Raw genomic sequence first — 15818 nt, 5'->3', positions numbered from 1 at the left:
TATAGCAGTAAATATAGTCGTGTAGTATAATATAAATATATATAGTAGTGTAGTATAATATAAATATATATAGTAGTGTACAAATAAATAGCCGAAGCCTTAATTACTTCGACGTCCATCGCAAGTGGTTTGCCAGGCAGGAATGAGCCATGCGCCAATGTGTAAACACCATTTGATCGTGGCCTACATTTGTGCATTGCACAGCTTGGCCCAACACAGGCCAACGTGTACTGGGGCCTTAAAATGTTTACTTCAGGCGCCGTCCCTTCTCTTTCTAATCGGAATGTTTTAGCCAATCATATGGGCGTATTGCCGGTTCTTCGATTCACGTCAAAAGAACCGACAAATCAGGAAGCGTAATGCGTGAATTGCCAAAAGTAAAAAAAATGCCACACTCGCGTTACTCGCTTCTTCTTTATTTTTTTTCTTCGTATTTTCTTTTTTTAGAAGGTTCAACTTTGGACGCATATTGCTCACTTAATGTATCAATGTACTCCATCAACAGTTTTCTCCAATTTTAAGTAAACTTCATGCTTCTTGGCCAACATTGGAAAAAGAATTTCACATCAATGAAAAATGAATATTATTTATTATATTAGTCTGAATGTCAATGGCATTTTCTTTTTATGAATCCAACTTCGTGAATAAACTTGCTTTGTAAATTAATAGTCAGCCGAACTATGTACACTGCTAGACAAAGGACTCCTCCAAGGTTCACCACTTTGTTCGGTCTTCAGCAACCTGCATTCGCAGCTTCAAGGTGACTTAAGATATACTCTCAAAATTAATTTTATAATACAGCATATCAGTTTTTATTGGCATTATATGTATGATATACTCAAAAAAGAAGCGTTTTTGACGAATTATTTCAGTGTACCATTTTTCCTGTTTACAATACAAAACGAGTACTCTATGGTTTGACTGAGCATCTGCATGGCGCGTCCCCCGATGGCGGTCTCACGTCCCGGCTTAAATGTCACTTTCTATTGACATTGTTCACATTGTCATTTTTGTACAAATAAAAATAGGAATGTGCTGCAGGGAGTGAATTATTCAATCAAAAGATTAATTGGTTGTACGAAACGAAATAAAACTTACATACAAAATGACTACTATCAGACCATTCACATGCGAAGACATGTTAAAATTCAACAATGTGTAAGTCTTCCAAAATATTATTCTAAGGAGTATAACATAATCATTAGTTAACCTAATTGGACACTAAATAAATAAGTTTATCTCTGTCTACAGAAACTTGGATCCCTTGACTGAGACTTACGGGTTATCATTTTATACTCAATACTTAGCACATTGGCCTGAATATTTTCAAGTGGTGGAATCTCCAAGTGGAGAAATAATGGGATACAGTAAGTACAGTTAGAATTGTACAGTGCTAATAATGAGAGCATAAAATAATACCTCTTCTTCTGATGATTTCAGTTATGGGGAAAGCAGAGGGTCATGGAGACAACTGGCACGGTCATGTGACTGCATTAACGGTTGGTCCAGAATATAGGAGATTAGGCCTTGCAGCAACATTGATGAATATTTTGGAGGATGTCTCTGAGAAGTTTGTTCCTTTATACTATGCATTTTTTCATTATTGTTTTATTCTAAACAGATTTTTTTGTATTATTTCTAAACATTTTATTTATTCTTTTGCAGGAAAAAGGCATACTTTGTAGATCTCTTTGTAAGAGTGAGTAATAAGGTTGCCATCAATATGTACAAGAATTTAGGATACATAGTATACAGGACTGTATTAGAATATTATTCTGGAGATCCAGATGAAGATGCTTATGGTGTGTAATTTTGAAAGCTTTCCTGAATGAAACCTAGCATATTTTTTAATTATAGTTCGGCCATTCAGAGAATGCGTTCCTGACACGTCGCGATTGAACTGACGACGTAACTACATTCATTGATTATTGATATAATAATGTTGTTTTAATGCTCCTCAATTGTTAAAACGGTAAACAACCAGCAAAAATATTTTTATCGTAACTGCAACGCCATTGCAAAGTTACGTCGTCAGTTCAATCGCGACGTGTCAGGAACGCATTCTCTGAATGGCCGAACTATAGTTTAATAACTCAATATTTTGTTCTTTTCCAGATATGAGAAAGGCTTGTTCAAGAGATGTAAATAAAAAATCAGTTATACCATTGACTCATCCTGTTCGTCCAGAAGATGTAGATTAATGCAATGAAACACTATGATTAAAATAGTGAATTTTATTTAAGAAATTAGTTGTTTTCATTTTCAATTTCATCATCATTTCTTTGTGGCGGTGTGTGTCCTTCATCATCCTGATCTTCATTTTGTGTTTCTGGTTCTGCAGGTTGAGCAACTTCTTTCTGTTTGCGCCATTGTTTGGCAGCAGCAAGAAGTTTAAGATTAGGTCTAACCATTTCATCTTCTGGAAATATGTAATCAAATACTTCCTCCCAACCTTCTTCAACTCCACTTTCACTAATGATCTTTTGTCTCTTTTTGACTCTTCTGGGCATTTTGGCCATAACCTTTTCAAGCTTTTCTTCATCACCTATTTCAGTTTCAAAATCTTTCCAAGCTTCTAAAAGAAGTACTCTTGCTTCCTTTTCACCAGCACTACGAAGGCTGTCATTAGCGCGTTCATAGACACGCCTAGCTAGTTCTACATTAAAATTGTCAGCATTTTCAGCATTCAGTTCAAACTTTGCATAAGACAGCCACACTTTTACATGTACTGTTCTTTCTAACAATCTTTCATACAGCTGTCTAGCCTTCTCTGTTTCTCCCTGCTGCACTTCAAAATCTATATAGCTTTTCCATAACAATTCAGGCATATCTAATCTGGGTTGTCCAACTGCAATTTCGTATATGGCTCTTGCCCTGTCTATGTCACCCAGTAATGTTTCCAACTCTGCAAACTTTATCCATGTGATACAGTTTTCTGGGCCATACTCCAAAAACTTCTGGTACAGTATTCTGCACCTGTCAAATTCCCTTAATTGTATTTCCAAGTCAATGTAACCCCTGTACAATTTGTCCCTCGGACATATACCAAGAGCCATTCCCAAAGTTTTTCTTGCTTGTTTTAAGTCTTTACATCTGACTTCAAACTGGGCATACATCAACCAGATTTTGGAGAATGTAAATATTTTATGTGGTAATAATTCCAAACATGTTCTGTACACTTGTCTTGTTCTCTCAGCATCTTCTGCTTCTAATTCTTCATATAATGCATAATTAATCCATAAATAAATGTAGCGTCGCCAGAACTGCTTGTCTTTAGAAGGAGGTACATTTGCTATGGCTCTCTCATATGTGTCTCTAATGTCATCTACATTCCCTTCATTTTCAACAAGCCTTATGTAATCGAACCATGCATCATAGTTGGTAGGGTTCTCTATTACTTCCTGCTCATACATGTACTTTCTTTTGTTCACAATGACATCTTCAATACCCGATCGGTCACCATACTTCTTCTCATGTATAGTATAGGCTTTGTATAATTCTTTGTTCCTATCTTTGGGAATGTGATCCAATGCATATTTGTAAATAACTCTGGCTCTGTCATGTTCTTTTTGATTTTCTTCAAATTTTGCAAAGGCAATGAACAATCTCTCATCAAGATCTTCATCACCAAAGAACTCAACAGCTCTCTCAAACACTTTTCTTGAACCATTTATGAATCCATGATTTTCTTCAAACTTTGCATACTTTATCCAGTTCTTGACATCAGGGTGTACCATTACAAATCTTTCATAAATTTGACGAGCCCTATCAAGTTCTTTGTACCTTAATTCAAAGTTGATGTATGTTTGCCACGCTTGTTCATCTGGCTGCCATTCCATCCACCTTTCAAAAACCTAGAAAATGAAACAAAACAATCTTGAGTTCATTATTATCATGAGTTTGATTTATAGTCATCTTCCGAACCTTTTTTCCCAACTATGTTGGGGTCGTCTTCCAGTCTAACCGCATGTAGCTGAGTACCAGTGCTTTACAAGGAGTGACTGCCCTATGAATTTGATTAATAGTATTTGCAGTAATGCATACCTGTCTGGCCCCAGCAACATTTTCCAACATCTCTTCCATGTAGGTGTACTTATACCAGAACTGTGAAACTCTTGGCAGTATAGTAACTGCCCTATCCCACAAGTTACGAGCATGATTCACTTGCCTGTTCCTCATCTCCATTTCAGTGTACTTCAACCTGGAATACAACACATTTTAAAGGAATAACATCGAGTTTTGATAATATTTACCTGAAACACAATGCACAATGTATGAAAACTCACCATAAGGTAACATTTCTGTGGTCCACATCAAGAGCTCGCTCGTAAATAGATCTGGCCCTTTGAACCTGTTTCTGTGACTCTTCCCACTGAGCATATTTGAGCCAGTTTCCAATAACCTGAAAGTAGAGAAATGTATTTTTGAATTGTTAACCCCCGACGCAAAAACGACGGGGTGTTATAAGTTTGACGTGTCTGTGTGTGTGTGTGTGTGTGTGTGTGTGTGTGTATGTGGCATCGTAGCTCCCAAACGGATGATCCGATTGTAATGCGGTTTTTTTTGTTTGAAAGGTATGTCATTCGGGAGTGTTCTTAGCTATGTTTGGTGGAAATCGGTTCAGGTCTTCAAGGTCATCAGCTCGTTTGTTAGGTGTGATAGGAATGTTACACGCTCAGTTTACTTGCAAGCATATGTGGGATCAGAAATTTGAAACACTAATGTCTTCTGGAACCACTGAGCTGGTCTGCTGTTAGGACACGAAGATAGGAGACGTAACCCTGAACTGCCTTTTAGTAAACCCATCGAGTTTGGGCTCGTTGAATTTGTCTTGACTAGCTCTCTTCATTTTTCTAATTGACTAGAACCTGATGCTGGAAATAGGATGTGGCGGATGAAACCCTGGAATGCCGGAATGAAACGGATAAACCGATTTATATGTATTTTTGCTGAAAGTCTAAAATGACCAAAGGTTAATCTTTATTGTTTCTCAATCTGTGCAATTCTCCCAGAGCCAGTTTGTCATGAGGATTGTTAAACAGCTTCCTTTGGCCGAGATCGCATATAGCGACCACATCTTAAAATAAAAGAAATTAAATGAAAAAAGGAAAAATGAAGGAGCTCCTTCAAAAAGCATGAAATAAAATTAAATTATAAATACCCCCGACCCAAAAAAGCACGCAATTATTATGACAAAAGGTTAAAAACGCTAAACCCTATAAAAAGCAAAAAATAACTTTTAACACTACATAAGTACCAACTAAAGCATGTCAGACTAAACTAAATTTTGACGTGTCGGGGGACCGCTTTTTACCTTTAAAAATACTACATTAATCAAATGATACCTACTTAATTACAACATTCGTATAAAAAAACACGTATCTAAACAAAATTATATAAAAAGTTATAAGAAGTATATATAATGTAGTAGTATATAATTACTTCTAACGTTAAGCTAATAAATTAGAGCGGTCCCCCGACACGACAAAATTTAGTTTAGTCTGACATGCTTTAGTTGGTACTTACGTAGTGTTAAAAGTTATTTTTTGCTTTTTATAGGGTTTAGCGTTTTTAACCTTTTGTCATAATAATTGCGTGCTTTTTTGGGTCGGGGGTTTTTTTATGACTTTTAAATACAAAATCCAAAAAATGGCTTATTTAAAATCGTCCTTCATATGTGATTATACCTTGATCAGTGCAAAGGTCGGTTAGTGTGTAGCAAAGGGTGCAGCTTTTGGGACTTAGAAAATTTTTCATAAAAAATGAAAATTTCTGAAAATGTCTAGTTTTTCATTTCTATCGTATAGAATACTTAAAATAAGACGAAAACCATCTGGGCACCTTTTGCCTTATTAACCAAGCATAAGAAAACATAACTGGACCTCCTATTATCAAATTTTTGAGGTTATTCCAAACAATTATTAATTTCTTAATTAAAATAATGTGCTAGCTACTTACAAGTCTGTTTTTACGAATGTTGTCTTCAAATGCCTTTCTCTTTCGGTGCTGATAGTCTCTCAATTCCTCTGGATCAGAGATTTTTTGTTTTGGTGGTGGTGGCAAAATTTCCAAGTCCCTCTCTTTAGCTTCTCTGAGAAGCTGTTCAGCTGTAATTTGTATCTCTGCAGGTGCTTTATTTTTGACCTGAAGTGAAGGCACCAATTAATAAATTGAACAAATAAGCATTACACACAAAATCACTTGTAGCTCAAGTTGTTTACCTTTGCCACTTTGGGCATTTTTGTAGTTTTTCCATCCATCGCTGTTCTAAGTTACGAAAACTTGTTTCTCAATGATATGTACACTTGATGGTGTTATGAATATGAAAGAGCAGGGTTAAATAATTGTTTGATTTCGTTAAAGAAGCAAAGCAAAGAGGGATTGACTTCGTTGCTTTTTTCCCACAGCCATCCCACAGCATAACTTCTCACCGAGTCTCACAGACTCACAGGAATAGACAGTGTTGCCAGATGATGATCTAGCATTCTCCCCAAATCTCACCCAAAATCCCCCCAAAATGTTAGTGTTTTGAGAGAAAACCCCCCTAGTAATTAGAAAAATATTTATTTAAATACAATAATTTATAATTAAAAGCCAGCCTTTGGGTCCCGGGAAGTGTCAACCAGGCGCTGGGAAATATCCCTGGCAAGAAGGTGCGCCCTCGGACCCCACGGCCCCAGAGTTTCAACCCCAAACGGCTCAAACATGTAATTGCCTATAAGGTTACTATATTTGCGCCGCTTGAGGTTCTCTGCTTGTGCAGCGGCGGAGCCAGCACAACATGCAGTTCCGGGAAGGTGAGATGGCGCAAGAGTGTCGACGCATGTCGCGTCCCACACTAAACTTTTATTTCGCACAGAGGTTGAGCATTGCCATCCAACGTGGCAATGCTGCCAGTCTTTTGGGTACACTACCCAGTGACAGCGATGAGGAGCAATTTTTTGATGCACTGTATTAGTTTTAAGTTGTATATATATATAAGTTTATTTTATTTTATTTTCAATTAATGTAAATATATTGTGAATAAAAAGTCAAAGTATAATTTATAATAATTTTGCAATCGCTTCCATTACTGGATCAGCATCCTCACTTGCGTCGTCGGCTGCAGTTCCATACATTTTCTGCGAGTTAAATCTCTTGAGCATCTTTGAAGTTACTTTAAAATTAACACATCCTCAATCAATCGCAACTTGCGAGAAAGTTCTTTCCACAACAGCGTTAGAAAAAGGCAACGACAAAATTCCTAATGTCAATTTGCTTATATGTCCGTAAGTTTTATCACCAACTGCATTTTTGTGTGTGGTTCTATGGTGGAATCAAATGAAGTAGTAAGTAATTTGGTCGCGTTCAGTCATAAAACTTTTCCGAAAAATCCTCCAACTCCCTCCAAGCCAATTTTTAATCCCCCCGCTGATCCCCCCAAAGGATTGTTCCCCCCAAAAAATCCCCCGTGGGCAGAAAATACCCCCAAATTTGGGGGGAATCCCCCCAATCTGGCATCACTGGGAATAGACCACAGAACATATATGCCATAGGAGTGAAATAGACTATACAAACCAAAGACTAAGCGAAGCAGGCTCTTTTTTTCCAAGATATTCTCACTCTTCTGACACAAAATTTCAGATTTGCTGTCAATGTTGTCACTGTCTTCTTCAGATGTAAATACAATGGTAAATACTGAGTAGGAAATCTAACCTCAAAAGTCTCTACTTCAAACAAAGTTATAGATATTCGGATGAAGGGAAACTGTATTAACTAAACTAAATATTCCATATAATTGCATTAGTAATTTCCACTATGCTTAATTCTTTAGCACGTTTGATATATCCACGTACCTCAAGTAAGTTTCCTTTGCGATTCGATTTAGGATTATTTTGAATCTAAACTAGTATTTGAGATATCGCATATAGCTTGTAGAGCTTAGTGTATAGGTTTCTATTGATGTAAGAATATCTGTATCTCATTAGTCCAGAACTTGCAGAGATTTTGTTTAATATGTTAACATGTAAATTGCATCCCTTTCTAAAGAAAAATTAATGTTAGGTATAAATTTTAATAAATTGCGAGTGATTAGTGGAAAAACAACAATTTTAACCATCTTGTTTTGTAACTTACAGTTATAAGAGTATCAGCACGGGTTTTCAGCCAAAATGCTTCATTTCATAGAGAGAAGTTTGTTGACCAGCAAATAGAGTATATAAAAACATCATTAGCAAATAAAGCACAAGACTGGACCGTTGTCAAGAATGATGTACTATCCAAAGAGGGCAATGCAACCCAGAAGAACATTGATGCCATTATGTTAAAGTTCATGGTAAGCCTTAAGCAATATGTTGCAGCTTTATCATTTGCTGACCATTTGAGAAGTACTAATGAAGAACTTTCTTTAGGCACCATGAAAGGCTTATTGAATCTGTACTATGAAATTGGGAAAACTGAAAAATTATCAAAAGAACAGGCTAAGTTTATTTTAGATGCTCATAAGAGTCTACTAGAAAAGTACAAAGTTCTCGACTACAGTTCCTCTGAGACATTACTACATGCACTCTGTGTGATAAATGAATGGGAGAAAGCGTTGAAACTGTTGGCTGACATCCACCTGACTACTACTCCTACACACTCCGCATACAGTACTTTAATTGCCACTTTATTTGGACTAAACAAAAAGAAAAAGGCTCTAGAACTTATTGAAGAAAGCCTCAGACACAAGAGACCTCTCCTAGATACTGCTTATGAAGCTTGGATGGACTACATTCTAAGGAAATATAAAGATAAAAAAGTAATAGCTAAACACTTGGAGGAATTATTTAATCATGTAGCTACAAATTGTACTGTTATACCTATGAATACTGCTAACAAATTAAAAGAATTGTATAGCTCTATGCAGTGGAATGCAAAGTTTACTAAAATAAGGAAATTAGAGTAAGTTATTTTCCAGTCAACATCATTAAATGGGCATTTTTTTTTGTAAATATTCTTAAATATTATTTTGTTTTAGTGGCCAATGTCAATGCTGTAAAGACACACTAGACTGCCTACCATTATCAGAGGAAGAATTCAACTTGCTACAGAAAAATGTAAAAGAAAAGCTTATTGTAGGTTCAGATTTATTTTTAAAAACATCACCTGAAGAACTAAAGAGGTTCTTAGACTTTGTAGACAAAACTGCTCCTTATGACATTGTTTTAGATGGGCTTAACATTGCCTATGCTGTGGGTGCGGGCAATCCAACAGATAAGGCTAAATTCCTAATTGATGTTGTTGATCATTTTGTGAGACAGAAGAAAAAGATACTGCTCTTAGGGAGGCAACATATGCTAAGGTGGAATAAAAGAGTAATGCAGGATATCAAGCATAAGACAAGCTTTTTCTTAACTGATAATATGTAAGTTGATAATGTATGATTGTTTGATATTTTGATTTTCCTGGTATCAAGAAATAGGTTTTCTAAACATGCTGGATAATTCAATATGTAGAAGTATATTCTATTCACAGATCTCAAGATGACCCATATTTCATAACAGCAGCAATAATAAGTGGGCCACAGACTGACATAGTGTCCAAGGATCTACTTAGAGGGCACAAGTTCCTATTACAGGATGACAGTTTAAGGCTTCTGTTCAAGAGATGGCAGTGGCAACACCAGTGGATGGTGTTTATTAAAAATTTCAAAGGAGTTTCTATACAGGTGATAACTTTATTTTGATTGAAAAAGTTTTATATAATAATAGCTGTTTTCGGGTTGCTGGGTGTACCGCAACATCTAGTGTATCTCATCAGACGATTGTACGAAGACGGCACAGCAGCAGTCCAGGTAGATGGGGTTGACTCAGCCAATTTCAAGACGCAGGCGGGTGTTCGGCAGGGATGCATTCTCTCCCCGTTGTTGTTCAATATATACACAGAATATATCATGCGCAAAGTGCTGGATCAGTGGGATAAAGGGATATCTTTGGGGGGTCGCATGATTTCAAATCTCAGGTACGCTGACGACACTACTCTTCTCGCTCCCTCACTACCTGATATAGAAAACCTTCTCCAACTTCTAGAGTGTACCAGTCTTGAGTATGGCTTGGCTATAAACCGCGAGAAAACCAAAATGATGATTGTGGATCGCAAGACCAATAATAGACCGGAGATCCATAACATTGGTAACTGTGCAGTTGTCCAGAGCTACATTTACTTAGGCTCTACCATCAACAACACCGGAAGTTGTGAGGAAGAGATACGAAGGCGATGTGCTGTGACGCGTTCAGCTGTGGAAAAGCTCAAGAAGATCTGGAGAGACAGGCGCATAACTAAAAATACCAAGGTCCGACTGATGCGGTGCTTAGTCTTTCCTATCTTTCTATATGGAGCTGAAACGTGGACTATTCGTCAAAAAGATCGCAGCAGAATAGATGCGTTGGAGATGTGGTGCTGGAGGCGGCTACTGAGAATAAGCTGGACTGAACACCGCACTAATGTATCCATATTAAAAGAGCTTCACATCAAACAAAGACTTTCTTCGATTGTGCAACTAAGAACACTTAAAATGTTTGGCCATATCATCCGCAATGAAGACTCAATGGAACGATTAGTTGTGCAAGGGAGAATAGAAGGACAGCGTTCTCGTGGACGATCGCCAACCAGATGGACAGACCTCATAAAATCTGTAACATCAAGCTCAATTGTGGAGTGCGCACGGAACGCCACCAGCAGGGAGAAGTGGAGAGAAATCGCAAGGGCAGCCGCCAGAGACAATCCATGATCACGACCACTCTGCCAAGAGTGTCCGATTAAGAAGAAGAAGCTGTTTTCGCGCGGTTTCACCCGCGTCCCTTGGGAATTACTGCCATACCGGGATAAAATAATGTAGTTTTCCAACACAACAACAATGAAAGAATTTTTCAAATTGGTTTCGTAGTTTTGGAGCTTTTTAGGTAGAAGCAAACAAAAAACTCCTCTCTATTATGTTAATATGTATAGAAAACGTTGTTATGTGCGTTCATTTATTAGATATAAACATCTCCTTAAATTATTGAATAGGATTTCAATAATTAATAAATCGTTATTATTATTATGCTTTCAGGAGCCGTTAAAATTCACCCCCTGTGCACAGAAGAAAAATGGTACCTGGCATCTACCATTTGAAAGGGAGGCTTCAACCACTGGTCAATTCAATGATGGCACTCCAGATCTCTACAGTTGGATGTGTTTAAGGCATAAATAAATAAGTAATAATGTTATTTGCTTTTTTTTACTGTGTGATACTCGTTTATCCAATTAAAATCATTTCATAAAACTGGACTGAAAATCTGAACTTTTTGAACGTCAATAAAAATATAAAAAGCAGCTCCCAAAACGCCCACCCTTCACCACTTCCTACATTTTATTGCCGGGAAAAAGTGGCGCAACAAACTCCGATCCATACAACAAGCACAGCTATGTGGCCACCTGAAAGACAATAAACTTTTTAACAAATAGGCTATGAAAAGTACAGGCTGGATTTTTTTGTATTTAAAATAAACTTACACGAAGAAAAAACTAGTTCACATGTCAACTGAATTGACACAACACGTGTAAATTTTGGAATTTTGGAGAACTCTCTTTTAAAATTAATAGTGGTATATTTCCTTAAATAAAAATGCCGACGGCTTCAAGGAAATCTGAACCCAAGGATAAGGTGAAGGGGTCGAAAGGCGACCTTTATTCTGGGTCTGATCAAAATGTCAAAATCATGAGAATGGATTCAGGTGGGTAAATTGTATCTGCTTGCTAAGAATAGTTAGATACACGCAAGCAGAAAAGTTTTAGGCCCCGGAAACGATACGACAAAATATCCGAATACGGGGCTAAAGGAACATGGCTCGCCGTGGGTCCAGCAAAACTGCATCTATTCATCTGGTGACCGTTGTTTCATACCTATCTCTAAAATACTTCTTCAATACCTTACCTACCAATTTAACATAGGTACACTCGAAAATATTAACCAACTTATGGTACCTTTTCTACAATCTTGTCAGAGGGACCTGGAAGCAAGATGTCGGCTCGTCTCCGTCGAAACATGGAAAGAGTGGAGATGCTGGCTCGGCCCAACTCTCGGCGACTGCGGTCGCTTTGGGACGAGAAGTGTGCTATCCTGCCGCGCGATCGCAGAGATAAAATTAAGAGCGCCTTGGAAGAGGACTACTTTCTTAGTCCTGAGTATGTCTTTCTTCTTTATTTTTCATTTTACCTTTTCTCATGTCTACATGCCTAATAATAATAAAAAAATATTCAATGGGCCACTTTATAGATACAAGTACCTACTTCAGGTGCTTTTTATGATTTTTTTAAATCCCCATCGTCAGTCGTGATCGCGCAACAATCACATTAAGATTTTCTAGATGGACTTCCTAAATAGCCTGCATTAAATTTCGTGGCACAATAAAATTGGAGCGACTACAAAGCTTTTCATTTTGTGTAAAGGTTTTTTGACAATTGTCAAAACGCGTTATGCGATTAGGACATCGTGAATTGTAAATGTTCGTTCATGCATAAATTGGTTTTATGATGAAACATACATTCACAGATTTCACTCAAATATCCATAAACGCAATGTAAGCAGGTACGTAGGTATACGATAGCTACATACCTACTAACTCCTATGTTTTTGTGTTCCTTCAATTGCAAACGGCATTCCATACATATCGATGTTCCTACGTAGGCCATTCCATAAAAGTTAAAATTAGGTTTAGGTACCTTAAAAAACATGATTTATAAAACTAGGAGATAAAAGCCTCTATCGTTTTAAAATTTGCGACCATCTGCAGGCAAACCGAGCAATATTTCCAAGCTCTGAACGAGTCCTCTCGGCGTTGGTCCGGCCCGGGAGGCATGGTCAGCCGTAAGGAACATGTTGACAGAAGCAAGGAGTTGCGCCAAAGACAGAAGTGGCTGGTGAACTTTAGCGCGCAGGTTTGACCAGATTGACTCCTTAGATGGTAGCCAATGGGTAGGCTACTGGAGTTTTCTTTGAGTTTACAACGTTTGCACGTAGGAAAATTGGAAAACTTCCTAGATATCTACTCCTGTATTTTATCTGCAGTAATTAGGTACTTTGTAATTTTTTTTTGCGTTGGTCGCCGAAGAAAAGTAGGGCTCAAAATTTTTGTTTAGTACCTAACTAATAGAATGATATCTATCTATATCTATTTTGTCCAGGTGGCGTATCGTTTATGCGATTACATTGCAAAAGGTCAGAAGGAAATGTTGGTCTCTAACCGCCTGAGAGCTATCGCCGATGTTGTTTTGGAGAGAGTTGCCGAAATTCTGGGTTAGCATAACCATTATGTATTTTAGTAACATTTACCTCAAAGAATGTAAAGTATCAATAGGAATCAATAGGTTACATCTCAGGTGTCTTTACCACTTGTATTATTGTAGAGTGCTTAGATAATCTTATGCCTAATAATTAGGTGAACCAAAACCAACTCGCACCAACCCGGGCCGTCTCCCTCGGTTCATGGTGGCGATTTCGGACCGAATCGCGGTCTGGATCGAGAACGCGGTCTACCGAGCTGATGCCAGCGAGCCCATTGGAGCCGTGAAGGGAGGCGACGAGCACATGCGGCTTGACGCCGAAAAACCTCTCATATGCTAATGACATAAGATTCAGATTGCAGCGGGGTGAGTTTGTTATTTACGTCATTTTAGAATTTAGAATTTCTGAAAATATTTCAAATACAAATTGTAATGTTTAAGCTAATTTGTGGTGGAATTAGAAGCAATAAACGCGATTATAAATTCGAGAAGCGATTGCTAGATTTTCCAAGTAAAGAGACATTTGAATTCATTTTATGGACATATCTACTACATTATAAAATAGAAATATGATGGTATAATAGAATTTTATTGTACCTACTGCAAATAATGCATTAATCGATTTTAAAATGAGCTGATGTAATAATATCTTTGGATTACATAAAACTAGTGATGCAGAATACAAACTACGATAGGAGTTGACCATGTGAAACCAGGAATTTGCTTAGTTTTTAGGCACCAAAGTTTTACTCTACCATGAAATCGTTTTTCAATTTCTCCCAAAAATTAACCCCTTTTGCAACTTTCTGTAGGCTGGATAGGATGACAGGATCATAATCACGTTTTCAGCAATGACTGATGGCACCACCTAAAAACTGCTGGTTGACGGTTAAAACCTTGAAAACTGTATGATGTTGCATTGTCCCTACATCAGAAAAGAAAAACTAGATAACTATGTCATGCATAATTTATAAAGTATTGTCACAATCGTATAAATCAATAGACTATTCTTAATTGAAACGCTTCCATACTTCGCATATAATGTGGACTAGCGAATGACTACATTATAAAGCACCGCCTACATTTTGATCCAGTTATGTATAATTATATACGTAACCTTATATACCAGTATTTACACCGACATTATTGCTTCTAATTGACACTTTTATGTGCTTTGCATACTTGAAAACAAAGAAGTTAATATGTTATGTTCTGTAGCCTACACTTATGAATTTTCTATGTGATTTAACGACAACATGGAGTAGATAATTGAATCGAATTTGATTTGAATATATTTATAATGTTAGTAGGATTAATGGTACTAAAAAAAGTGACAATTCGCTTAGGTATCCTACAATTAACTTATTGAGTCGTTTTATTTGTACCAGTTTTAATAAACAATCAGAAGCTCCGTTGCAATCTTAGACCACGAAATTATTTACTCCTGATACTGTATATATACTATATAGGTACTTCATGAACATTATAAAACAAATTTTAATAAAAAAAAGCATACTATTCAATCAACGAGTATATTACCGATAAAGAAATAACCTAAAATTCAATAAAAGCAACATATAAAGAAAAATAACTATAAAACGAAGTTATGCTACACAAAAATATACGTACCTAATACTATAATATAAAGAAACACTTAAATAATATACTACATACTACTATATTACATTAAACGCCTTCGTCTCTTCTAACTACATATTTTGCTGTGCCGCTGTGCCCATCGGGGTCCATAATTGTGACTACCTCTATTATTTTGTATTTTCCACCAAATGTACATTATGGAATGCAATAAATGATATGATATAATATGATATATTTTACTCCTATTATTTGATCCTGAAGAAAAGGTTTTCTAGTCCTTGCAGTCTTTTTACACAATTAAAGACCCAGTTGCACCATTTAACTAAAACGATAACCAAACCATAACCAGCCAAATATTTGCCGCCCATGACAAAGGAGATGGCCAAATTTTCATAGTAAAAAAACCCAGAATCGACAGCAACGAAATGGGTACCAATGGGTTCGTTATGATAGACCTTTGATGGTGCCAAAAAGTCAAGCCTGAAATCCATGGGGTATAGGAGCTATATCATATTTTCACAAAAATAGGTTATGTTGAATTTCTGTTGATTTTAAAGATTATTTACATAAAGGACCATCAAAAACAAGGTATACTAACATTATACATGCGAATAGTAATATCCCCATAGTTACAGAGTTTGCCTAGTAATGTAAAGGTCTTGAGTTTGACCCCCACCCATTGCACTATTCACATGAACCACTCCAGATACGATTGAGTACCGACCTTACCTACTTGAAGAGGTTTCCCTGTTATGTGTAAACTTCTGAACTGGCAAAGGTTGATAAAAAAGAAAACTTAAAAGTAAAAAAAAAAAAATTTTTTTAATTATTTTTAGATTTTTAGTCACTATTCGCATAACTGAAAAGTTCTTGTCAATGCGAATAATATGAGCCCAAACACGAGGTAGTTAATATTTACCATTGCCGAGTTCCTT

General features: G+C 36.8%; 4 protein-coding genes across 5 annotated transcripts; 3 read left to right on the top strand and 1 right to left on the bottom strand.

The window, feature by feature from the left end:
* The first annotated feature begins 1041 nt into the window (after positions 1-1041).
* Positions 1042-2246, top strand: LOC124636168 (N-alpha-acetyltransferase 20). The gene is made up of 5 exons (XM_047172109.1): positions 1042-1158; positions 1252-1367; positions 1441-1570; positions 1666-1802; positions 2116-2246. Exons 1-5 carry the CDS (start codon positions 1106-1108, stop codon positions 2199-2201), a joined length of 522 nt encoding a protein of 173 aa, XP_047028065.1. The 5' UTR covers positions 1042-1105; the 3' UTR covers positions 2202-2246.
* Positions 2220-6447, bottom strand: LOC124636165 (protein crooked neck). Its single transcript, XM_047172104.1, has 5 exons — positions 6222-6447; positions 5959-6144; positions 4287-4402; positions 4045-4201; positions 2220-3854 (listed from the first exon to the last, which is right to left on the bottom strand). The coding sequence occupies exons 1-5, from the start codon at positions 6258-6260 to the stop codon at positions 2247-2249; spliced, it is 2106 nt and encodes a 701-aa protein (XP_047028060.1). The 5' UTR covers positions 6261-6447; the 3' UTR covers positions 2220-2246.
* Positions 6448-7640: 1193 nt separating this feature from the next.
* On the top strand, positions 7641-11228 carry LOC124636166 (mitochondrial ribonuclease P catalytic subunit). Its single transcript, XM_047172106.1, has 5 exons — positions 7641-7840; positions 8118-8922; positions 8999-9385; positions 9496-9688; positions 11072-11228. The coding sequence occupies exons 1-5, from the start codon at positions 7798-7800 to the stop codon at positions 11210-11212; spliced, it is 1569 nt and encodes a 522-aa protein (XP_047028062.1). The 5' UTR covers positions 7641-7797; the 3' UTR covers positions 11213-11228.
* LOC124636167 lies at positions 11091-14578 on the top strand. 2 transcript variants are annotated; one of them, XM_047172107.1, is made up of 5 exons: positions 11091-11216; positions 12006-12186; positions 12795-12939; positions 13186-13297; positions 13440-14578. In XM_047172107.1, the coding sequence occupies exons 2-5, from the start codon at positions 12023-12025 to the stop codon at positions 13622-13624; spliced, it is 606 nt and encodes a 201-aa protein (XP_047028063.1). In that variant the 5' UTR covers positions 11091-11216; positions 12006-12022; the 3' UTR covers positions 13625-14578. The 2 variants fall into 2 exon arrangements, with proteins under 2 accessions (XP_047028063.1, XP_047028064.1); XM_047172108.1 differs by lacking the exon at positions 11091-11216 and adding an exon at positions 11380-11735.
* Positions 14579-15818: the final 1240 nt, after the last annotated feature.

The sequence above is a fragment of the Helicoverpa zea genome, chromosome 14, assembly GCF_022581195.2.
Source record: "Helicoverpa zea isolate HzStark_Cry1AcR chromosome 14, ilHelZeax1.1, whole genome shotgun sequence".
Classification (NCBI taxonomy): Eukaryota; Metazoa; Arthropoda; class Insecta; order Lepidoptera; family Noctuidae; genus Helicoverpa; species Helicoverpa zea.
Note: the sequence above shows the minus strand (reverse complement) of the source record. Positions and strands in the feature narration are given on the sequence as shown.